Here is a 25,864-nt window from a genome sequence, read left to right on the forward strand (position 1 = left end):
CAGCTTCAGGGAAATGCAGTGCTTCCACATTGAGTAATTTTACAAATAAAGGGTACTTTAAGAATCAGCCCCATTTGTTTATTTTTGCCCCTGTGGCCATTTTCTTTGTGGATAGTCGCTCAGGGATCTCACTGGATCTTCCCTTATCATACAGGCAGTTGTAAGAGTGTCCTTGGGGAGACTGAGGCAAGAAGGATTTACCTTGCATTGTACAATTCCACCATGTTTAAATGTTGAGAACTTCATGACTTCCATGTTTCTTCTTTTGCACCAGGGTTAGGTCACGGCCTTTCTGACTCCGGAGTCCCTGCTCTTAATCATTCTGCTTGCTCTACCTGCCTTCAGGGAAGGAAGGAGAATCAGACCTTGAGATAAATTTGAAATCTAGCTGGGGATATAAAACTGAAATGCATACACAATGGCTAATATGAGATAATAGTTGACAGAATGATGTGGTTAACAAATAAATGCTGATGATAAACAAAGAAGCTAAGGTTGTCAGCGATGGTTTACAGGATGACATGGGACTTGCTCTGGGCTTTGAAAGAGAATGTAATTTGTCTGGGCAGAGGAGACAGGAAAGGCCAGTGAGGGCCACACAGACCAGTAGGAGAGAAGTGGAGCTTCATTATGGTTAAATAGGCCAGGGTCAGATTATGGAGGGTCTTGAAAGACAACCTAAGGATTTTGGAGAGGTTGGAGTAGATGCGCACTAAAGCCCAGTTTCCTCGTTCTCATTTTTCCCTCTTTCAGTTTTATTGAGATGGAGCTGGAGTATGCACTTCAGGAATACTTCAAGGTATACAGCCTAATGACTTGACTTACCTGTATTGTGAAATGATTACCACAAAAGGTTTGGTTAGCATCCATATGCCCATCTTATATAGATGCTCATAATAGCGTTTATGAATGTATTAGTGGATTACAAGTCCTGTATAGTGCCTGCATGACAGATCACCTTCTCTTGAAAGGTCCAACAACTTTTTAAAAACAGTTTCTATTTTGAGATAATTATAGAGTCATATGCAGTTATAGGAAATAATACAGATAGATCCCACATGCCCCTCACCTAGTTACACCTGCAGGTAACATCATGTGTAACTATAACACAATATCAGAGCCAAGAAATTCACGTTGGCACAATCTGCTGACAATTAACATTAATACCATTCATTGATGACATAGATGGACCTAGAGGGTCCATAGATGGACCCAAAGCAAAATAAGTGAGAAGGAGAAAGACAAACACCGTGCGATTTCACTCCTATGTGGAATCTAAAAAACCAGAAACAAATGGATAAACAAACAAACAAAAAGCAGAATCAGACTTGTAAACACAGAGAACAAAGAGGTGGTTGCCTGGGGGAGGGAGATGGGGGATGGGCCCAATGGGTGAAGGCTCCCAGTCAGATGGTAGCTACACTTGGGGTGAGCGTAGCATAATGTTTAAACTTGTTGAATCACTCTGTTGTACACCTGCAATGAATGTGACATTGTGTGTCAACGACACTCAAATAAAAAAAAATAAAGAAAAAAAAAGGGGTAGCAGCGGGGGGTGGGGGTGGGGCAGAGAGACTAAAGTGAGTCTCTCCATTCTCATTTTTTTTTTTTAACAAAATTACTATAACATTACTGTGTTAGATGATAAAGATTCAGAAATCCGAGGCTAGCAGTTCCATCTGCACCATTATGTCCCAAGCGCCCACCTGGGTGCCTGGTGCTCAATAAATTGATGAAGGAAAGTGTGAATGACTATCTGTCTCCAAAGACCTCATAGGCTAGTGGCCTAGACCAGTGTATCCAACGCCTTCACAGGGTGCTCGTAAACACGGACACGTGTGCAAAAGCCAGAGGACAAAGGGTGATGAGCTGGATGGGAATAGAGGAAGGAAAAGCTTCATGGAGGAGGTGGCTCCTCAGTGAGTCGGCATTGCTCTGTGGTATGGTCCACTGCGGGAGTGGAGGGGGTAACGGAGGGACTCGGGGGATGAATCCGGAGGCTCAAGGAGGCTGGTCATGACAGTCTTTGGGAGCTGTGCCCGGGAGCTTTGACCTGCCCTGCAAGGATTCGGTGCAGGCCGCTCTCCAGTGGGCATGAGCATCACCTGGAGGGCTTCTTAAAGCACAGATGCTGAGCCCCATCCCAGAGCTCATTGTTAGTAGGTCTAGAGGGAGGCCCAAGAGTTTGTATTTCTGATAAGGTCTTGGGTGGTAGTGATCCCGCTGGTCTGGGGCCCCTCTGAGACCCACTCATGTCGGAAGTGGATTAGAAGAGGTGAGAAACTGGAAATAGGGAGACCAGTCAGGAGGCAGTGGTCTGCATAAAAAAAAAAAAAAAAAAAAGATGCTCATCCAACCTCTGAGACGGCTCAGTGCCAAGACCAGAGCCTGTATCTTCAGACACTTACTCCACCATCTCCAGTGGGGAGAATCCTGGCCCAGCACGCACATATTTTATCAGAGGCTCAGTCTTTAGTAGAAAACGATATAATTTGGATTTATGCAAGTATAAAGAGTACATATAGGGCTTCAGGTTTTATGTTTTAAAGGATTTTTACTGTTTCAGAGAATGGCGCGGGATTCTTCATCTGAAGTCCAGAGCCCAGGGGTCCTCGAAAGTGAAACTGGTCCCGCTGTAGTCAGATTCTCACTTTAAACAAAAAGGCTCAATGATTCCTCCAAGACAGGGAAAGACAAGAGATTTTAATCAGATGACTTCCAGCTTGACTTTTAAAAACTACTGTCTCTCAGGGAAGGTATGCTCACAATGCTGTGAAGGAGATTCCGAAAGCTGAAGGGAGTTAGACATGGGAAGAGAATTCCCAAAATGGTGAAAAGAAAGATTTCATTATTTTGTTGCCTTTCTTTTTTTTCTTTCAGTAATAAAGAATTTGGTGGAGTTAGTTATTTGGCAGTGCATACTTGAACTGAAAACTTTAATTTTCTTTGCCAAGCTTCCTAAAAATAGTCTTTCTTCAGGCGAGGGCCATCTCAACATGAGCTGTGTTCATTCTAAGCACGACATGTTTTGTGAATGTAATTGCCTATTAACCTGAAGATTTCAAGTGCAATGAGACAAAGAATGTGGAATTATACTTCTTGCAGCATTATGAATTTGTTCTTGTTTTGTGTATGTAACAATAAGTTCTTTCATGACATGGCAGTGGGTGGTGAAACCCGATACCTGGCGAAAATACAATGGAATTATATAATACCAAAAAAGTCAATTGTTTTCCCTTTTGCTAATTAACTCCTTTGAGCAGGGAGGTACTGAGGATGAGGTCAGCTGGTGGCTTTTGTTCTCCAACTAGTTTCCATGCCGTTTTAGGCACTGTCTCTGTAGTAGTGTGCTTTTATAAATGGAGGAGTCTAGTGACTATTGGAACGGCCCCTAGGATGGTTATCCCATGGCTTGGCAACAGCTTTACTGACTGCACAGAATTTGTCTTTCCTGGGATCCTGACGATAACTTGGGCTTGAGCTGATAAGCGTGTCCCTGGCTCTGTTCTTTTCTCCAGGGACTTTGCACACTGCTAGATAATAGAGCGGGGGCTCACAGGATTCTTTAGGGAAAGATATTGCCGGTTATAGGCCTGACATATGAAATTTGATATAAATTGGGACAATAACAACCCAATGCTGGAGTCGCTGTTCTTATCTTACAGATATGGAAATGGAAGTTCAGAGGAAGTAAAAATCATATGCAAGATCAGTCAGCTCCAAAGTGGTAGAGAGAAGATTCAGATCCAGATCTGTCTTTCTCCAAATCTCAACCCTGTCCAGCATATATTATGTTCAGTGATGTGTAAGTAGGGCTACCCTGGTGGTGATTCTGTTCAAGGATAATAAGAATTATTTTAAAAGTGACCTAATGATGTACTGATTTCCTTCTGCTTTTCCTAGATCTTCTGTAATAATCGTCTATTTCTTTCATAACAGCAGCAAATCATCTTTAAGATATCTTTAAAAGCACCAAAGAGCTGGGGCACCTGGGTGGTTCAGTTGGTTGAGCGTCCGACTTTGGTTCAGGTCATGATCTCATGGTTTGTGGGTTTGAGCCCTGCATCGGGGTTTGTGCTGACAGCTCAGAGCCTGGAGCCTGCTTCAGATTCTGTGTCTCCGTCTTTCTCTGTGCCACCCCCTCCGCCCATCCCCCCCTCCCCCCCACCCCCACCCGCCCCCCGCCTGGCTCACACTCTGTTTCTCTCAAAAATAAATAAACATTAAAAAAAATTTTAAAGCACCAGCGAGGAAAGATAATGGACACTGAGACCATGTAGTCTATGTGAGACTGACCAAGGGGATATACTTGTGACCCCAGGAAAGGGAAGCACTACTTGAACAAGACACAGAAAAAGCTAACCATAAAGCAAATGATTGATATATTTGCCTCCATTAAAATGACAAACTTTTGCCTGACAAAAGCAACCATAGCCAAAGTGAAAAGACAAGTGACAGAGTAGAAGATATTTTCAGCACATACATCAATAAAAGATCAGTATCTGGCACATATAAAAATCCCTACAGGGGCACCTGGGTGGCTCACTTGGTTGAGCATTTGACTCTCTTTTTTTTAATTTTTAATTTTTTAAAATTTACATCCAAATTAGTTAGCATATAGTGCAATAATGATTTCAGGAGTAGATTCCTTAGTGCCCCTTACCCATGTAGCCCATCCCCCCTCCCACAACCCCTCCAGCAATGCTCAGTTTGCTCTCCATATTTAAAAGTCTCTTCTGTTTTGTCCCCCTCCCTGTTTTTATATTATTTTTGTTGCCCTTCCCTTATGTTCATCTGTTTTGTCTCTTAAAGTTCTAATATGAATGAAGTCATATAATATTTATCTTTCTCTGTCTAATTTCACTTAGCATAATACCCTCCAGTTCCATCCACGTTGTTGCAAATGGCAAGATTTCATTCTTTTTGATTGCTGAGTCATACTCCATTGTATATATATACCATATCATCTTTATCCATTCATCCATCGATGGACATTTGGGCTCTTTCCATACTTTGGCTATTGTTGATCGTGCTGCTATAAACATGGGGGTGCATGTGTCCCTTCGAAACAGCACACCTGTATCCCTTGGATAAATGCCTAGTAGTGCAATTGCTGGGTCGTGGGGTAGTTTTATTTTTAGTTTTCTGAGGAACTTCCATAGTGTTTTCCAGAGTGGCTGCACCAGCTTGCATTCCCAGAGCATTCGACCCTTGTTTTTGGCCTGGGTCATGATCTCTCACAGGCATGAGATGGAGCCCTGCGTCGGGCTCTACACTGGGCATGGAGCCTGCTTGAGATTCTTTCTCTCCCTCTCCCTCTGTCCCTCCCTTGCTTGTGCTCTCTCTCTAAAAACAAACAAACAAAGAAACAAACAAACCCTATAAATCAATAAGGGAGAGAAAAGTAGCCTAATGTGCAAAGCAGTGAAAGATTTTTATTTGGCAAGTCACAAAACAGGAAAACATAGATGTCCAGTGAAAGTATAAAAAGATGGTTAAACTCACTAGAAAGAAAGAGAACATTAAATGCTACTTCACATTCATCCATTTGGCAAAACTGGTACCACCAAGTGTTAGGAATAAAGATGTAGGAAATGGGGGACTTGATACACTGCTGGTAAAACTGGAAGTTGGGGCAAGCACTTCTCAATATGCATGCCCCAGAAACATTATGCGTGTACGTACAAGGAGACATTATATGTGTGCGTACAAGGAAACATTATGCGTGTGTGTACAAGGAAACATGATGCGTATGTGTACAAGGAAACATTAAAAAGATTCTTCATTAGTAGTATTGTGTATGATAGCAAAAAAACTTGGGATCAACTTAATTATCATTTATGTTATATTCATCTTTATAAGCTTGGTTGAGAAAAATAAAGCAAATTTCTGAATGATGAACTCAATATGGTACCACTGATATACATTGAAAAATTCATAGAGAGTGCTTCATACTACTATGTGTATGTACATATGTAGTAAACATATAAAAACCTGCACGAGAGGCAGATGCACCAATTTCTAGTGGCGTCACCTCTGCAGAGAACCAAAGGCAGTGGGTTGAGAGTAGGCAGGTGACTGTATCTGTAGTGCTTCATATATTTTTTTTTAATTCAAATTCAATTTAGTGAACATACAGTGTGGTCTTGATTCAGGAGTAGAATCCGGTGATTCATCTCTTACCGATGAGCCCAGTGCTCATCCTGAAAAGTGCCCTCCTTAAAGCCCATCACCCATTTAACCCACGCCCCTCCCACCTCCCCTCCAGCAACCCTCAGTTTGTTCTCTGTATTTAAGTGTCTCTTATGGTTTGTCTCCCTCTCTGTTTATATCTTAAATTTTTTTTTAAATTTTGATTTATGAGAGACAGACAGAGCACAAGCAGGGGAGGGGCAGAGAGAGAAGGAGACATAGAATCCAAAGCAGGCTCTGCTCTGAGCTGTCAGCACAGAACCTGATGTGGGGCTCGAACCCACGAACCGTGAGGTCATGACCTGAGCCCAAGTTGGACACTTAACTGACTGAACCACCCAGGTGCCCTCTGTTTATATCTTTTAAAAACAATTGCTGTCTTTTCTTTAGCAAAAGTGGCTGTATGGGGGGCACCTGGGTGGCTCAGTTGGTTAAATGTCTGACTCTTGGTTTTGGTTCAGGGCATGATCTCACGGTTTGTGAGTTTGAGCCCCAAATCAGGCCATGTGCTGAGAGTGTGGAGCCTGCTTGGGGTTCTATCTCTCTTCCTCCCTCTCTGTCCCTCCCACATGCTCTTTCTCTTTCTCTCTCAAAATAAATAAACTTAAAAAAATGGCTGTATGGGGACATGTATTAACTCTAGACAGTGGGTATATGGGTTGCTGTTATATTATTTTCAACACCTCTGCACATGTTTAAAATAATTAATACTTTTTAAATTAATAATAAAAATAGAATAAGAGCAAATTGGAAAGCAATTTAATGACTACTGTTAAATAGAAATAATTTTATGGTGCAGAATATAAAGGAAATCTGGTCTTAATTTTTTATTTCAGTAGAAGAAATGAGTCCAGAGATAAATAAAGAAGAACTTATGGACCAAGAATGCTGTTTAGACACTGCCACTGACTACTGTTCAGAGTTCTGTACACTTTTAAAATCACTTGAAAGAGAGAATGCATTTCCATCTGTCTGGGATGGTTTAGGTTAAAGCTTATTTTGAGATTCTTCTGATCATGACTGCGGAGCTCCCCTGGAGTGAAGTAAGCAGGTTGGGCATTTCCCAGGATTCAGAACTGGGGTTGGTCTACAGCTGTCACGATGGCACTCAGTGCCCATGGGATCACGAGCTGCATGAGGCATTAGTGGTGCTGCCCCGCAACCTGCATGCTTTGGTTGCCTGATTGCCCTGAACAGGAAAACCCTTAGAACTCCTGCTGCAGACATTCCTGGACTATCTTCACTCCCCAGAGGGAACTCTGTCACCTCCCTCTTGGCTGGTATTTTGGAGTCTGCTCTGAAGGCTTCCTACCTATGGTAGAATGGTGCTATGAACTGAATGGACTGTCCACCCCCACTCCATTTATGTATTGAAGCTCTAACCTCCAATGTGATGGTGAGGAGGTGGGGAGTGCTGTGTGTATGGTGACAGTCACCCAGCTAGTTAGTAGCAGAGCCAGGGAAGGACCCTCCCTCTTCCTGCTCTCAGGCTAGATGTGTTTTTAGCCATACTGTCTTGCGTTTGAAAAATCCTGACTTCTGGGTTTTTCTGTTTTTTTTTTTTTTTTTTTTTTACTCTTTCTCCTTCCACTGGAAATGAGGATGGCATATGGATAGGCGATTCTTACAGGAAAGCATTCCCATGGAATCCATGAATTCATTCATGACAAAGTACTTTGCCCTGTTTGCTCGAGGCAAGTCCTCAGAATGGTTTAATGCAGAGGAAACCTTTTTAGCAATTCCTTTGCAAAGAGCCAGGTTTATTGATAGAGAGTGACACATTATTTTCCTCTTTGAAATTTGCAGATATAAAAATATTGCCTTGACAGATGGATGTGTGAAGCCCAGAAGTTATTCATTTTACCAACTGAATAGCTAGTTACCAAGGTAGAGGGGTGAAGATTAGTGTCAGCACATCAACACAGGCTCCATGTCTACTGTTCCAGAATTTCCTAGTCTTTAAATTCACTGTATGGTGAGTTTGAAGAAACCAGTGTATGAAAATATGGTGACAATACAGAAGTGATAAGCCTAAAACATAAAACCAAGGAGAGGTGGACTGTGCACATCAAGCTGGGCTTTGTTCTGTATGTGTCCTCTCCAGAGTCACCGGGAGTGACTCCCCCCCCCCCCACCCCGCCCCGAAAGGTGACCTCCAAGTCCAAGCATCAGCCCTGGGCATGTTTCCCGAGTGCCAAGGAAAGAGGAATTTTTATAGCATTTTAACAGGTGCCTGAAGTCAGATCTTGGGTAGCTTTGCCACTAACTAGCTGTGACACTTAAGGCAGCTAATTGACTTTTTAAAGCCCTGGTCTCATCATATGAAAATAGGGATGAGACCAGTAACTTCCTTAAGTAGAATTTTAGAGCATTAAATGAGACGATGTATATAAAGCCTAGCTCACGATGTGCCTCTAGCTCCTACTGGGTACTCAGAAACAGTGGTGGTTATTATTACAGTGGATTTCTTGGCACATTTGGCATGTTTGATGCAAACACCTGCATGCTTTGGTTGCCTGATTGCCCTGAACAAGAAAACCCTTAGAACTCCTGCTGCAGACGTTCCTGGACTATCTTCATTCCCCAGAGGGAACTCTGTCATCTCCCTCTTGGCTGGTATTTTGGAGTCTGCTCTGAAGGCTTCCTACCTATGGTAGAATGGTGCTAGGAACTGAATGGACTGTCCACCCCCACTCCATTCATGTATTGAAGCTCTAACCTCCAATGTGATGGTATTTGTGTGTGTGTATGTGTGTGGGGTGTCCTTTGGGAGGTAATTAGGGTTTGATGAGGTCATGAGGGTCTCCTGATAGGATTTGTACGCTTATGAGAAGAGATATCAGAGCATTTGCTTCCTCTCTTTCTTCCTGCCACGTGAGGCAGCAGTCTGCAAGCCAGGAGGAGAGGCCTCACCAGAAAAGCCTATCAGCTTGCACCTTGATCTTAGACTTCCCAGGCTCCAAAACTGTGAGAAATAGATTGCTGTGTTTTAGGTCACCCAGCCTGTGGTATTTGGTTATGGCAGCCCTGGCCGCCTTACACAGATGGGAAGTGTTCTGTGATTCGTGCTTGGGAGATAAAGCCTACTGTCTGTTCCTCTCAAAGATTCACAGCACTCACTGTGGGTTGAAGGGGCTCCTGTGAAAGAACAAATTCAACTTTGTTTAATGTGGTATTTCTAAGACTAACTGAACCGGGGGAATCCTTTTGGTCTAATTGCTGTTACTGTTCCCTAGACCCCGAGTTCTGGATGCCCTAGCCTCTCAGCTCTGCTGTCTGCCTGCTGTGGTCATATGGAGCCTAGCAAGGGGGCTGCTGATGGCCGGGAAGCCCCCTGCCCCACTGGCACTGTGTTGGGCTTGTGCTCAGGCACTCCAAGCGTCTTCTCGCGCTCCTTTGTTGCACAAACTAGCAGAATACCGCAGGCTGTGCTCCGCAGATGTTTGCTAATCCCCTCTGCGTGTGCCGATGTATGCGAAGTATGCTGGTGTCACTCTGACCGTTCAAGGAGACCATATGTCCGGGATGCAGGAGCACCATCTAGCAGGACCAAAGGCCAGTTCTGGGGTTGGCTCACACACTGTGGGCCACTGCACCTGTGCTCCAAGCATCTAATGACCCCATACACAGCCCCTGTCCAAGGAGACCCAGCCTGACCTGGGGGGCAGCAAGCCCACAGCCCACCTGGACAACTGTGGGCCCTGCCTCTGTCTCTTCTAGGTGGGGTTTTCTTCTCTGTCAGACCATATTTACACTATGCTAAGGACTACCTGGGTGAGGGTGTCTCTAATTTGCATACAGAACCCTGGGGGGATGTTGCAGATTCAGATTCAGAAAGTCTGGAGTAAAATCTGCATTTCTATTAAGTGCCCAGGAAATGCCAGTGCTGCTTGTCAGCATAGTCCCAGGGCCACAGACTGAGTAGCATCAGCTAGGTCCAGAGGCAGGCTTCTCGTAAGAGGGTATTGTATGTCTTGTGCAGGGGTCTCCAGGCTCCAAGCAAGTTAACATATTTTCTCTCTTGTTAGAACTGCACGACATCCTGTAAGGTGGTCTGGTAGGAAATTTATATCCATTTAAAACGGGAAGACCTTGAGATTCGGAGGCACTGACTTTATGTATGGTCCATTTGTGTGGAATGGATCCATCCATGACTCTATTTGTTCATTCAGGCCTGTGGAAAATGTTCTAGGCCCTGGCCTCTGAATTGCCATTACATTATGTACCCTCTCTTACCTTCTATTGAAATTGTGTATATACTCATCACCACCCCAAGGTGACTAAAGTCCTTGAGAAATAAATTATGTCAGATGTATCTTCACATCCCCAACAGCTCTTGACCCTGGATTGACAGTGTGTTTGTCGAATAAATGACTGGGTATCTGAGGCTGCTTAATAATTGCAGAGGATAATACGTTCTGTGATTCTTATGTTTGTAATGGCTCCTCATTGCTCATCTCAGGGGTTCTTAATCTTTTTGCGGGGGGAGGTCAAGGACTCCTCTGCTAAGAATGTGACGACATCTATGCTGCCTTTTCCTGGACGGGTATACATCGTGTGCATTTTGCACATATTTTCTGGAGTTTCATAGGGAACCTTGAAGCCAGATTCTATAGACTCCAGTTAATAATCTCTAGCTAATGGGGTTAAAAATACACCCTGCAGCCTGGCATCAAAGCTCTTTAGGATGTGGGCAATATGCGTTCTCCCATTATGTACTAGTTGGGGCTCCTTCGGTAGCGAGTGGCAGAAATCCATTTGAGTTAGATTAAAAACAAAGTTATTTTTGTTTTTATACGTAAGGGCAAGATTATTGGGGTAGTTCACAGAACTGATGGAAGAATTGGAAAGGAGTAAAAATTCAGATGCAGCTCCAAAAACCTTAGTGTCTGGAACCAAGGGGCATGTGTGATCTAAGGATCATTTTATCTCTTTATTTATTTACATTACAGGGACATGGCTGAGGGCAGCTTCAGGCTCATGTTTCACAGGTCTGTAAGCAAAGAGAAAAGGGCTCTTTTCTACAAGTTTCAATAATAATAAAAATAAAAAGTCCCAGGGAAAGTCTCTAATTGGCTTGCCTTGGCTCCGTGCCCATCCATGGACCAATTACTGTGTCCAAGAAGGATGTCTGGGTCACATGCCCACCCTCACAATCACTGTGCCCAGGGAGGGGAGCAGGTAAGAGGAAGGTAGAGCCCATTCACACTGCATGGGTGGAGGGCTGAAAAGTTTCCCTCAAGACAGGGCAGTGCTGTGGGATTGCTGGGGAAATGACGTGGTAAGGGGCAGCTCCGACGCGTGTTGTCTGTCATTTTTTACTTTTCCAAAATTCGTTGTTCTAACTGCATTGGGTTGTTCCTTGTCCTTCACACACATTATTCATTCCCTCCTCTGCTTCTTCTGGGCTTCCCTCCCCACTCTGCTTGTCCCAGCCTCTTGGTTTGCTAGGGCTGCCATCACACAGTACCACAGACTGGGTGGCTCAAAACAACAGAAATTTATTCTCCCACAGTTCTGGAAGCCAGAAATCTGACATCAGGGTGTCAGCAGGGGTGATTCCTCTGAGGGCTCAGAGGGAGAAAATGTTCCATGCCTCTCGCCTCACTTCTGGTGAAGGCATCTCTCTGTATCTCTCTCCTCTTCTTATAAGGACACCAGTCATATCAGATTAAGAGCTCACTCTACTTTGGCATGACCCCATCTTAGCTAGTTCCATCTGCATCTGCCCTATTTCCAAATAAGATCACATTCTGGTCATATTCCTGGGAGTTATAACTTAAACATATCTTTTGGAAGACGCAATTCAACCCATAACAGCCTCCCGGCCCGGATCAATGCCAGTTTCTTCAGAAGGAACTTTGGTGACCATCTCAAGTCAGATGTTTCTCCTCTGAGCTCCTGCTGTCCTCTCTGAATGGTTGCCCTACGCCATGGAGACTAGCTCTCTATGCATATCTTTCATTGTCATGAGACTGGAAGCTCCTTGAGGTCAAGAATCCACATCTTTTTAGTATTCCCTGTGGTGCTTAGAACGGTGTGTGGCAGTTACTTTCATAGGTCAACTTGACAAAGTCATGAGCTGCTCAGATATTTGATTAAACATTATTCTGAGTGAGTCCATGAGGGTGTTTTCAGATGAGATGAACATTTGAATTTGTAGATGGACCGAAGCCTATTGTTCTCTCGAATGTGGGAGGGATTCATCTAATCCCTCGGAGGCCTGAATGGAACAAAAGTCTCAGAAGAGAGAATTTGCTCTCTCTGCCTGTCTCTAGGCTGGGACATTAGTCTTCTCCTACCTTTGGACTTGGGACTCAGACTGGAACTTAATGCCAGCAGCTCCCCTGGGTCTCCAGCCTGCTGATGTCAGGCAGATCCTGGGACACCTCAGTCTCTGTAATCATGTGACTCAATTCTTGCTAATAAGTCTCTCTCTCTCTCTCTCTCTCTCTCTCTCTCTCTCTCTCTATATATATATATATATATATATATATATATATATATATATATGTATATTTGTATATATGCCACATCCTGTTGGCTCTGCTTCTCTGGAGAAGCTAGACTAGGGCTAACACAAAGTGCCTCCCACAATGTGAGTGCCCAGTAAATGGCAGGGAATGAAAGAGGGGGTGATGGAATGGTAATTGGAGTGCTGGGGTGCCTCCCAAAGTCTCTTCACCCAGCCGGGGGAATGCCTCAAAGAGAAACTAGGGATAAGTGACACTCTCTCCACTCAGTTGTTCTCAGCCTCAGCTGTACATGGAGAAGCACCTTGAAGAGCTCTGAAAATCTCTGTGCCTCTGACTAATTAAGCATCCGCACCTGGGAAGGGGACCCAGACATCAGTCGGTTTCTTTTAAATCTTTGCCGTGAATTCCCCGCACACTGTAGGTTGCAGAGCCTTGCTGGGGCAGCGGGAGAGCTCCAGGCTCATGCTGGGTGCTTTTCCCAAGTGAGTCTCGCCTTTGGACTTAACCTTGGATCAGGAAAGCATTATAATAGCACAAACTTTGGAGACAGGTGTAAATTTGTTCCTGGTTGACTAGGCCAGGCTACCTCCTAGGACTCAGAAAACCCAGTGTTTGAAACTTGCTCTGAGTTAATGTCCTGCCTGCATTCAAGCTCAGATTCTTGGAGAAGGGCCTCGAAGAAGGAGCATTTTCATGCAAAATGTGAGTGGGCTGTGTGTCAGCTGTCAGCACCAGGAAAGGAAAAGGACCAGGGGTGCTCTGTGTGTAGCTGGTGACAATGGGATGTCACAAAGAGTTACTAGGGGAAGAAGAGTGTCTGCACTAACAATGCCATGGCGGGGTGCAGGAGAAACCCAGAGCCCCCCGGGGACTTTGGAGAGCTGCATTTCAGGCCTGTGCAGGAATGACTGGCCAAGCCTCCTGATGCCGGGGGCTTGCAGCAGGAGATCAAAGCCTCGGGGCGCCTTGGCTGGGGTGGTAGCTGGCCACTGTGTTCTGGCCTCCTGGCCGCTCCATAAACCATGTCTGACAGGGTGGCATCTCCGGCAGGCCCGCGATGCAGAAGGGAACACATGCGCCCATATTTCAGCCTGGATGCCTGGACCCGAATGTGAGCGCGTGCGTGTCTGGGGCTGAAGTTTCCCTGAAGCTGATTTGTGACCGTCTGAATTTACGACCTTGGAGGACAACAGATCGACCAACTAGACCCATATGTGTTTAGTCCCCAAGCCTGCGTCTCAGAGAGCACAAGGGGGAGGATGGGAGGGCGGAGGTGGGGGGATTTTACTATGTTCCCGGCAATAGGTGGTGATATAGGTCCTGTCAAGCAAGGGGTTTTTAGAGGCATTTTTAGGACATCTCATCGTCCTCTTCTTTCTCACCCAGGGTTGTCTGCAGTGCCTGGAGCTGAAGGGCCTTGTAGAAATTATTCAAAATCACAAACATTCCACAGGAATTGGATAGGAGACTGATACCTCAGCGTCCCCTCTTTGGCTCAGCAGCCCCAAGAACACTTAGCTTCATGGAGGCAGCTCTGCTTTAAAAGGAGCAGGGATGGTGGGGGGCACCTGAGCGGCTCAGTTGGTTGAGCATCTGACTTCGTTCAGGTCATGGCCTCATGGGTTTGTGGGTTTGAGCCCCACATGGGTGCTGACAGTGGAGCCCTCTTGGGATTCTGTCTCCCTCTCCCCCCCACCCTTCCCCTGGTCATGCTCTGTCTCTCAAAAATAAATAAACATTAAAAAAAATAAAAGGAGTGGGACTCAGTTTCCCTTATCCATAGGGAGTGGGATATCTCTGCTCCTGGACAAGTCTTGGAACACCCTACAGAAGGACACAGGGACTGATTTGTGCACAGGTGGGGGAGGTGGCCACCCCAGCAAGACTTGCCATCCCACAGTCTCTCCCATCTGCTGTCTGCCTCCTCACAGGTCCTGCCTGTCTGAAGGCCAGGAGATGAGCCAGACCTCCACTGAGCCCTTCCAGAATCAGTCAGTTAACAAACATTCCTGGAGCTCTGTGTGAGGCCTACTCCTAGAAGGTTATGAATTACCATTCTTTACCCCAACAAAGACAGAGTCTAAAATGCTTCCCCTCAGGGACAGGTGACACAGACTTGTTCAGACAGAGGTAGGGCCTGACCTCAGCTCCTCTCCTGAGAGAAGATACGCAGTGTCTCAAAGGGGAATGCATGAGGGCACAGCAGGGGACAGAAGGGGAAATGGGAAGGAAAGGGCTCTGTTAGTGGGTCACAGGTGCCACACATACTTTCTTGTCTCCCATCTTACAAACAGAAGTCAGATGTTCCTGGGCATTTGATGTTCTTCATTGATCAACCCTTGTTCAGGAGGCATGCATACATGGAATGTGACCTCCCAGCCTGTGATGGCAGCTGTGTGTGTGTGTGTGTGTGTGTGTGTGTGCACCTGCATGCACACTCCAGGCATAGAGAGAGATTCACTGGTAGCAAGGTGACAAAAAGGACGATGAGGTAGAAAGGGTGTCTAAATTGGAGTAAGAGGCTTGGTATGGACTGAATGTGGCCCATCCCCCCAAATTCTTATGTTGGAACCCTTTACCCCATATGAGCTATGGAGCTATGAGACGGTGGCCATCTACAACCTGGAGGAGACTGTCCTCAGAACTCAACTATGCTGGCATTCTGATCTCGGACTTGCAGCCTCCAGAGGTGTGAGGAGTAAATTTCTGTGTACACACCATCCAGTTTATGGTACCTTGTTACAGGTGCCAGAACAGACTCAGATAAGGGCTACGTTGTAAGCAACAGCTCTCCCATGTCCTAGCAGTGTGACTCTGAGTATAAATTCATTCTGCTAAAAAAATGAATAATTCCTGCTCTGTTTCCCTTCTTTACGTGGTTGTTAGGAGACCTGAAGGGTAGGATATATATGGCACTATTCCGTAAAATCTAAGTTTTCTGAAATATTCAGAAAACAAAAATCTTTTGTGTTTGTTTTTAAAGCAAAACACTGCCATGGGGCCGCCTTTTTTTTTTCCCCTTTTCTCACAAAGGTTGAGAATGTTTCTGTACACATGATTCCAAAATACCGTCAGCTTTCCATTTTAGTTTTAAATTGCCATCTGCCATAAAGTCTCTCAGCAATGAAACCAGGTTCCTCTTTGTATGGATTCCTTGGTTTCTTCTCTGCTATTTTGTGACCCGGGAAAATGAGCCAGGACAAGGAGAACCAGGGACTCATCCAGAAATGTTCATGTTGGGGGAAGATCCTGACTCCTGGATAATGAAGTGTGGATTGTTGGCAAATTTCTAAAGATAATATTTGTGGCAGGTAAAAAATAATGTCCAGTTAAAAACTTGGCAGTAATTCTCTCAGGGAGAGAATTGTCTTTTGTTTGGTGAAATACCTTGATGGCTTTTTTGAGTACAAAAGGTGAGCTCGCCCTAGGACATGCATTAGACTGGAGGTGGTTTTCAACTGTGCTTGCACATTAGGAGCTTTGGAAAAGTATGTGTGCTTCTGCCCCAGCTCCAGAGCCTCTGACGTAATGGCCTGGGGTAGAGTCTGGGCGTCACTATTTTTAAACACCGTCCCTCCCCCACCCTGTTCCCAGGAGAGTCTACTGTGTAGCCTGAGTTGATTCTCCTGCACTAGACCCAGATGAGAGGGACAGGTAGAAGAGTGGACAGAACTGGGGGGGCTGGTAGCCTGATGAGAGAGATGAGAGAGGGAAAGAGAAATCACCTGGGTGGCAGTGGGCTGGGGCTCTGTGTGCGCAGGTGGCCAGCGAGGTGTCTCCAGTGTCCAGAGGAGCCAGGGACAGTTAACAAAGGAATCCCTGGCATTGAGTTTTAGGTTGTTCTCTGCGTTGTATATAGTACATACAACACTACCTTGTATCTCCAGATCCTCATGAACATCTCTGTCTGCCCAGTCCAGTGTCCATAGTGCTGTGGGGGAAATGCTGGAACTTAGGCTGGCCCCACTGATGAACAAAAACAGTCCAACACCTGCAGGAGATAAAAACTGAAGGGATTGAAAACCCAGCAAGAGTGGGAGATTGGAGTGAGGAGGGAACGAGGACACAATTGCCCCCCTAAGAATCCTCTGGGATGTTGGAAAGGATGCCTTGGTTTCCTACCGTTTGTGGGCCAGGGATTCAAGGCAATTTTATTTAAATCTCAGTGGATAGTGCCTCAGCTGCTGGGGGACATGAAGGCTTACAAACAGCTGACACTCGAGCCAGAGAATAATAAATAATTCACCACCTTCCACTCTTTCCACCGTATACACTCCATGTGTGGAATATTTTACAGTGATCACAGTTCATTCGCATTCATCTCTCTTTGAGCTTTCCAACAGGCCTGAGAGATGGGGAAGAAAGGAATTTGTCACATGCGATCGCGAGAAAAGGGGGTTCTCAGCGGCTGTAGATTGCATCCAGGAGCCGCAGGGCTTGAAGCCTCGTGGGCTCCGAAGCCTCACTGCTGGTCCTGACTCGGTGCTCAACCCACCATTTCAGCCCGAGTTCAGGTCCCTCACAGCCTTGCCACTGCAGGAAGATCTTCTGTGTTAACACTCTTGTTTTTAGACAACATGAGCTCCAGATCGAACATCTACTTTAATCTCTTCCCTCTCTGCCATCTCTTCTCTCCCCTCTCTTTCTTCTGTCTCCTTTCCCCATCTCCTCATCCCCATCCACCCACCATTTCTTTAGCATTAAAAAAAATCTTTTTTTTTAGTTTATTTTTTGAGAAAGAGAGACACAGAGAGAGAGAGAGAGCGAGCAGGGGAGGGGCAGAGAGAGAGGGAGACAGAGGATCCCAAGCAGGCTCCGCACTGTCAGCACAGAACCTAACATGGGGCTTGAACTCATGAACCGTGAGATCATGACCTGAGCCTAAATCAAGAGTCAGACACTTAACTGACGGAGCCCCCCCTCCCCCCAGGCGCATCTTCCTCCCCCCTCCCATTTCTTTAGCATTTACATGGCTATGCTCTCATTCCCCTAGATTAGGGTGGTCCTGCGTGGATTCCACCTGGGAGTGTTTTTGAATCCTTTCTTGTTTATTCGGTCTTCTCTGTTTCTTTATCTGACTCCAGGATGAGTCAAACGTGCTTACCAGCATGTATTGCAGAATCCCCCGGTTTCTAACCGGGAAATGGTCGCCCTGTGTCTCTGGGAGGAACTTCCTGGCTTTGCTCGTGGACCTCCACAAGTTGTTGATGTAACACATTCTCGGCAGCTAGAGAGGACTAAATATACTAACTGGCTTGAGCTGACCTTTGCTCTAGATTTAGAAGAGAGGCATGGCGACCTGTTTCTCCCACATGGAAACAAACAGTGGAGCGGATTTTATGCCCAGGTGTTTGCCATATAGCTTGATACAAAACCATGTCCTGGAAAACTATAAGCCAATCTAATTTATAGAAATAAACTGAGTGAGAATCATTATTTTTTATTGGTACCACTTAATGTGAAGAAAATGCACATTTTCCAAAAATATGGAAAAAACGTTCCATTTGCCTTATTGGGTCCAAATGTTAGGTTTAAATTATTTTACTATGCAAACTTTCTTTCATATCTTGGCAGTAGTGATTTCCATTTTTATTCCTTTGGTATCCATAATCTTATGAGAATCAAAAACATATGCTTTGAGATCACTGGACAGCTCCTCCTCCCACATTTTAAAAATGCACAAGGAAGGTTATTGCTCTGGTAGCAAAAATAACAGGAACGCTATGGGAGAAAATTATGAGGACATCGAGGCTGAATGGGAAAGAGGTTCAAAAGGTGCACTCTGGTTTTCATGCTTTTGATTTGCAAGTCATTAAGCTGGAAGAGCCCCTGCCTCCTGCTGACTGCCACTAGGAATGTAATTTTTTCTTCTCTAATAGAGGATTGCTTATTCAATGACTCCAGGTTTTCAATATCGGAGGAGAATAGGGGATCTGGATTTTCCAGTGCTGCCTAAGATGGGGCACTGGTTACAGGGCTAAGAGTAGATGGACTTCTGGCCTCCCCTTTGTCTGCACGAGGAGGGTGCCCTTGGTGGGGAGGCAGAAGCATCATACAAATTTTGGTCTCAGGAACTTTAGGCTGACAGAGAGAAGCCAGTGAAGAGATGAATGCTTTGTGTTCTCTCCTGAGGAAAAATTATTATTAGAAAAAAAAACACTTGAGGAGAGTCAGATATTAAAATGTGATGAAAGGGTGTTTTGTAGCCAGGGTTGAAGCGATGGGCATCTCTTGGGACAACTGGCACAGGAGCTCCAAGACTGGGGGCAGGAGAAAGCTCTACCACAGGAAGCACGAGCTGGGATGCCCCATTGCCAACACTAAGATTGGCCCCCACCGCATACACGCAGTTCAAGTTCCGAGAGGCAGTAAGTACTGTGCCTTGAGGCTGGACCTGGGAAACTTTTCCTGGGGCTCCAAGTGTTGTATGCACAAAACAAGGATTGCTGAAGTCGTCCACAATGCATGCAACAACCGACTGGCCCACACCAAGCCCCTGGTGGAGAACTGGATCGTGTTCACTGACAGCACCTGGTACCCACAGTGGTACAGGTCCCCCTGTGCACTGCTCCTGGGCCACAAGAAGGGGACGAAGCTGGTTCCCGAGGAGGAAGGGATTTTAAACAAAAAAACATTCAAAGAAAATTCAGGAGAAATATGATGAAAGGAAAAAGAATGCCAAAATCAGCAGTCTTCTGGAGGAGCCGTTCCAGCAGGGCGAGTTCCTTGCACGCATGGCTTCAAGACCAGGCCAGTGTGGCCCAGCAGATGGTTGTGTGCTAGAAGGCAAGGAGCTCGAGCTCCATCTTAGGAAAATCAAAGCCCAGAAAGGCAAATAAAGCTTCCTCCCTTCTATCTTTGGTCATGTAATGAAGGTGTTTATTGTTCTAAATAAATAAATAAATAAATAAATAAATAAATAAATAAATAAATAAAATGTAACAAAAGGAAAGTGAGAAGAGTGTCAAAGGAAAAGGGGAAGGGCAGATGAGAGGCTCAGTGTCTTTCAGGGGTAAGAGGACAAGGGCCCCAGTGGCCTGGTCCCTTGCCCAATGAACTGGGTCATAGTCCAGACTTTGCATCGACACGTTATAGAAACTTCAGTGGGTGCTCCATCAGCCAAGACCAGTGTTTCCAGAAATATGCAATGTCATTCTCTGCCTCCTACCTTGTATTTGCCCTGATTGTCCTCTCTGGGACTTGGGTCTTTTTTGGTGCACATAGCTGTATACTCCAAGTTTCTGCTGTCCATGAACTGGTGATTAGTGAGCACATGTTTTTCCACAGCTTGCTCTTGTATTTCTGTAGCACTTGCTACTTTATATCCTCAATGACAACGTTACATTGACCCTTTCTCCCTTAGTCCATTCAAAAAACTCACTCTTGTTTCAAAATAGACACAAGTGTCTTATTCTCTATGAAATCCTACCTGATCTCCCAAAGCCAAGCTGTTTCTTTTCTCTTTCGAGGCCCCCTGTACCTGGTGGGCACACAACAATTATTGCCCTCATTTTTCTGTATCACACTCTTTTTTCTGCTTGTCTGGAAGCTCTTCTACATGTAAACTTGAGGGCAGAAACTGCCTTAATTACCCTGACTTTCCCTACATTTCAGTGTCGATTGCATTTTAACAGGTGCTTAAATAAATGTTTTTGAATGGATGATTGGATGAATGACATTCATTCATCTAGGCCCTTATTGGTTGCAAGGATGAATACAAAATGTACTTCATTTGCAAATAAGCAAATGTAATTAAAACAGAAGTACTGTAAAAATTTTGTTTCTGGCGCCTGGGTGGCTCAGTCAGTTAGGCGTCCGACTCTTGATTTCGGCTCAGGTCATGATCTTATAATTCGTGGGATCGCGCCCCCCCCCCCCCCCCCCCCCGGTCGGGTTCTGTGCTGACAGTTTGGAGCCTGCTTGGGATTCTTTCTCTCCCTCTCTCTCTGCCCCTCCTCCACTCTCTCTCTCAATCTCTCTCTCAAATAAACATTAATTTTTTTTCATATTATACTTAGTTTTTGCATTCTAAGAATGAAAGGGAGAGCTTACAGCTATGTAGTTAATAGCCGAGTGGAATAATGCAGACTCCCCTTATACTAGAACTCTCCAACCCACATTCCACACTTACCTTGACTTTCTGACATTGACCGTGGATGTTAATCAGATGGTGGAATGATTGTTTCATGACCTTCAGCTTATTTATCTCTGGAAATCAGTACCGACTTTTTGTGGAACAAGACTAAAAATGCTGAGGGAAGTCACCCTCAGCATTGGGGGTATAGTGTCTCATTTATTTGGGTGGGAAAGGCTTTCAATGACCATGATTCAGGAAGCAGTCTTATGGCTGGCCATCTGTGTAGACTAAGGGATATAAGGGTCCCACCAGGAACAGATTTCACTGCATCAGGACTTCAGTCTCTGAGGAGATTCATATCCCAGCTCACGATAGCTCAGTCTCCAGAGGCAAGTCAGACTTCCACTCATTCATGGGTGCCTTCTTCTCCAGGTCCAAGTCCTGCTTGGAACTCCCTTCATGAGGCTTAACGATAGAGCAGGCTTGTGCTTGGTAGACCTGAGTGGACCATGTTAGTAATCAACCAGACTGGAAGCATGGTAAGTGCAGAGAGCTGGGAGCTAAGGGAATTCAGTGGTGGTCCTGGCCCCACCCAGTTCCCCATCACTAGCCCCATTATGGGCCTCAGGCAAATTACTTAACCTCTCTGAGCCTCACTCTTCTTTTTGCAACATGTGAGTCAAAGTTGCATTTCTAATTCTCTTCCAGAATACTTATAATACCTAAAATACCAGTCTGCTTAGCTTTTTTTTTGTATCCCTAGGGCATTGCTGAGAGCCTGGGAAGTAGAAGTGGCTCAGATCCTTGGAGAAGTTGATGGCCCTTTGAGAGGCAGAAGAGCATGATAATGTGTATGACTCCAGCACCAACTGATCTCATTCAAATCCCAGCTCCATCTCTTCCTACCTGTGTAGACCTTGAATAAGTCACTTAAACTGTCTGTGACCCAGTCACCTTTTCTGAGGACACTAATAGCCTCAACCTCAGGATGATTCTGAAATTTGAAAGTAGTCATGCCTTTGAAGCTCTTGGGGCAGTTCCTGAAGCATATAACCTTTAATCAACATGAGCTACTGTGATGCCACCTCGTAGAGGCCACCGTTTACTCATAGATGTCGAATAATTTTCATGTGTAAGATACTTTGGTAATTTTTATTTAAGCTACTTAGATATCTTTGCCAGTACATGGGCTTATGTGACTTTGTCAATGAACTCCAAAACATGGTGCTGGTCCTTCCTACACAAGTCTTTTTTTTTTTTTTTTTTTTTTTTTTTTTTTTTTTTTTTTTTGGTAAATTCAAGTTAGTTAACATACAATGTAGTCGTGGTTTCAGGAGTAGAACCCAGTGATTCATCTCTTACATAGAACACCCACTGCTCATCCCAACAAGTGCCCTCCTCAATGCCTATCACCCATCTAGCTCATCCCCCACGACACTCCTTCAGCAACCCTCAATTTGTCTCTGTATTTAAGAGGCTCTTATGGTTTGCCTCTCTCTTTTTTATCTTATTTTTCCTTCTCCTATGTTCATATGTTTTGTTTCTCAAATTCCACGTATGAATGAAACTTATTTTGCTTAGTTTAATACGCTCTAGTTCCATCCATGTTGTTGCAAATGGCAAGATTGCATTACTTTTCTTCTCCGAGTAGTATTACATTGTGTGTGTGTGTGTGTGTGTGTGTGTGTGTGTGTGTGTGTGTGTGTGTGTGTGTACCACTCATCAGTTGATGTGGGCTCTTTCTATACTTTGGCTACAGCTCTCTTTCTTACGTAAGGAATCAAGAGATAAACTTCAAGGCTCATTCTTGTTTTTAAAGTTACATTCTTCTTTTTTATAATAAACTTTTTATTTTGGAATAATTTTAGATTTACAGGCATGTTGCCAAGATAGGGTAGAACATTCTTGTATACCCTTCACTGAGTCTCCCCTGATATGAACATCTTATATAACCATGGGGCATTTGTCAAAACTAAGAAATTAACGTTACACATTATTGTTGACTAAACTTCAGGCTTTTTTTGTATGTCACCAGCTTTTCCACTGATGTCCGTTTTCTCTTCAGTGTCCCACACTGTACACAGTTTCCCTGTGCCTTTAGTCTCATCCCATCTGGGACAATTTCTCAGTCTTCCTTTGTTTTCTGTGACCTTGGCAGTTTTGAGGAGTACTGGTTGAGCACTTTGTAGACTGTTCCTCACTGTAGGTTAGCCTGATATTTTCCCCACAATTAGATTGAGATTCTGGGTTTTAGCAGAAAACACCCCAGAAGTGAAGTGCCCAGGCTACACTTTAATGAGAAATCTCTATGTCTTTGCTGTCTTTCACTTCTCTTCATGTTCTTTTCCTCTCTTTGAATTATCACTACCCCCCCCTCCCCCCCACACACACCCAATATGGACTTACAGTCTGAGGCAACCAAAGGGTGAGAACTGAGTTGGGCTTTGGAGGGAAATTAGAATTTGGAAGTGAGAAGGCATTTTGCTTGCCTGAGTCTCCATCATATTTGATGAGGATAGGACCTCCCTTACTCCACCCACTGCCCCAATTTGTGGGAACCTGGGAGAGGTTTTGTACTGACACATGGCATTGATTGAGGTTTAGCTTCATTTCAAGGTGCAGGTGTTAACACTTCAGTGATTCCCCTTCTTCTGCCCTTTTTCCTCAGAATTCCCACACCTCCACCTCTGCACGCTCAAATTGTGCCCTCTCTTTATAACCCAGCTCACTTGCCCCCTCTGTGTCTCCAAAGCCAGGCTAGAATTCAAGGTGGGAATCAGGGTAGATGTACAGACTCAAAGGAAAGCACATGTGGCATGGGATTCTGGGAAGAGGCTCAGCACCTGGGCTAATGGTAAGGCCTCTGGGAAGTTGCCCACACTTCATTTCTGGTCTTCAGTGTCAGAAGGATTGTGCAAATGCTCAACCAACCTCAGCCCCATTCTTAGGCTGCATATTATATGCCACTGCTATCCTCACTGCCTCACCAGATGCTATACGGTCATGAAAGAAGATAAGAGGGAGAGAGATTGACTGCACAGCAAAGTTTGAAATACAGGAACTTTCAGGTTGGGATTTTCATGTTTAAAATTTAGGACAGCAGGAGGATTTGGTTTCCAGTCCCAGATCTGCCTCTCTTGGAACCTGTATTTACCCAGGGCTGCAGAGGGAGGGAGAGAGAATGAGGATAGAGTTGGCAGGGGTGGGGCTACACCTGCAGTTCCCAAGTGATCGTGGACAGCGAGGCCAACAGGGGTGCTGTCCCTGGCTCTACCACAGTCTTGTGCACAGGGCACAGAATTGCCCTCCCAGCACATAACCTCCCCCTCGCATTGCCCCTTTGGAGTCCCCACTTCCCAGAGCTCAAGCTTGGTTTCAGCCAGTGGCCCCTCTCTTCCTAGGGCTCACACCTGAATCCATGATCCAGGCCTGAGCATCAGTATATAAGATGGACACCATCTGTCCTCCATTTGAAGACCCTCCTCCCAAGAGCAGATCCCCTCTGCAAGCAGTGAGAGCAAAAAAAAAAAAGGACGAGAAAAATCTGAAACCAAAAAGTCACCCAGCCTCCAAATAACTACTATTGCCACAAAATATAAATCCTTCAGGGCTTGGGTTCCGGCAGGCTCCATCCCATGTCTGACTGCCCTGACTGCCCAGCTCCATGCTTCTCTGACCTGCTTTCGCACCCTAGGCAAGTCTTCCTAGCTGGGAAGGGGAAACCTTTGACATAGATGATCCCCGAATGCATTGCATGAGAATTGATAAATAATTTAACCTTAATCACAAAATGGTCTTTGAGGAAGACAATGTTCTTGAAGTAATTTAAGCCTAGTGCTTAAAACTCTACATAGAAATACTTCAGGTAATGGTTATTAATCTTCTGAAATCACATTTCTTCTTTTTTAAAAATTTTTTTTAACGTTTATTTATTTTTGAGACAGAGAGAGACAGAGCATGAACGGGGGAGGGGCAGAGAGAGATGGAGACACAGAATCGGAAGCAGGCTCCAGGCTCCGAGCCATCAGCCCAGAGCCCGACGCGGGGCTCGAACTCACGGACCGCGAGATCGTGACCTGAGCCGAAGTCGGACGCTTAACCGACTGAGCCACCCAGGCGCCCCGGTCTTCTTTTTGAAGATAGTTGAAAAACAGGGAGGAGGACCCACAAAGATAGTCGGCAGATTTCAAACTCAGTATTTAATTTTCACACGATTTAGGCCACAGTGCTCTGCAGTTTGTAGGTTTGTGAAGGTTAAAACTCATCGGACCCCATGTTTTCTTGAGTCACAAAATCACGATTGGGGCCTTCACGAAGGATGTCTTCAGCAGCAAATATTTGTTGGGGGAAAAGCCTTGTTTTAAACATAAGAAAGAAAGTGAAACTGATATTCTTTATGCATTTCTTTGAGCTCCAGCCTGGTCTGGCATTCATTTAAACCAAATATTGCTGCTGCTCTGCCTCCGCTGTGGCAGGACAAATCAGAAAGGGCCCAAGAATAATCCATAAACTGCAGGCATTCAGAGCTGCTTGATGTGGATTCAGGCAGAGCATACTGGAGAACATCCCCAAATTATGTGTTCTGTGTTCAAAGAAACCACAGTTTCTCTTCTCTCCCCTCCACCCCCATTTTACCACATGCTATGATGATGGGAGTTTGGGTTTGGGAGGATCAGTGTCTGGGGTTCAAATCTGGGTTCCTTCGCTTGCTAACTATGAGATCCTGGATAAGTTTCTTGCTTTCCAAGTCTCAGTTTCCTTATTTATAAAATAAGGCAAATTATTCCCACCTTTCAAAGTCATTGTAAGCAGTGGTGATGGTTGCCATTGAGGAAGCCTGTAGTATAGCTGCTGGAATATGGAACTTAAGGAAGAGGCGTCCTTTGATTTCTGCCCTGTAGAATTCTACTTTTCCATTGGGCTATGAAGAAACTGAAGAATCTTCTAGAGTTTATCATGAAGAAACTGAAGAACCTAGAGTTTATCATGGAAAATGAGCCCTTGTCCATTCCACTGGCTTAGTCCCACCAATTATGACTAAAGGGCACTGAGAAATTGTATGGACATCTTGCCTTTGGTCCTGCAGCTCAGCACATGGGGAGGGGAAAGTAACTTGAGC

The 25,864-nt window shown here is 45.0% G+C and overlaps 1 protein-coding gene across 1 annotated transcript; it reads left to right on the plus strand.

The window, feature by feature from the left end:
• The first annotated feature begins 18,888 nt into the window (after positions 1-18,888).
• On the plus strand, positions 18,889-19,507 carry LOC109266418 (40S ribosomal protein S8-like). Its single transcript, XM_053890886.1, is given in 2 exon segments — positions 18,889-19,293; positions 19,295-19,507. Coding segments are annotated over 2 exon segments (618 nt in total).
• Positions 19,508-25,864: the final 6,357 nt, after the last annotated feature.

The sequence above is a fragment of the Panthera pardus genome, unplaced genomic scaffold (genome assembly GCF_024362965.1).
Source record: "Panthera pardus isolate Hobbes unplaced genomic scaffold, ASM2436296v1 HiC_scaffold_26, whole genome shotgun sequence".
Taxonomy (NCBI): domain Eukaryota; kingdom Metazoa; phylum Chordata; class Mammalia; order Carnivora; family Felidae; genus Panthera; species Panthera pardus.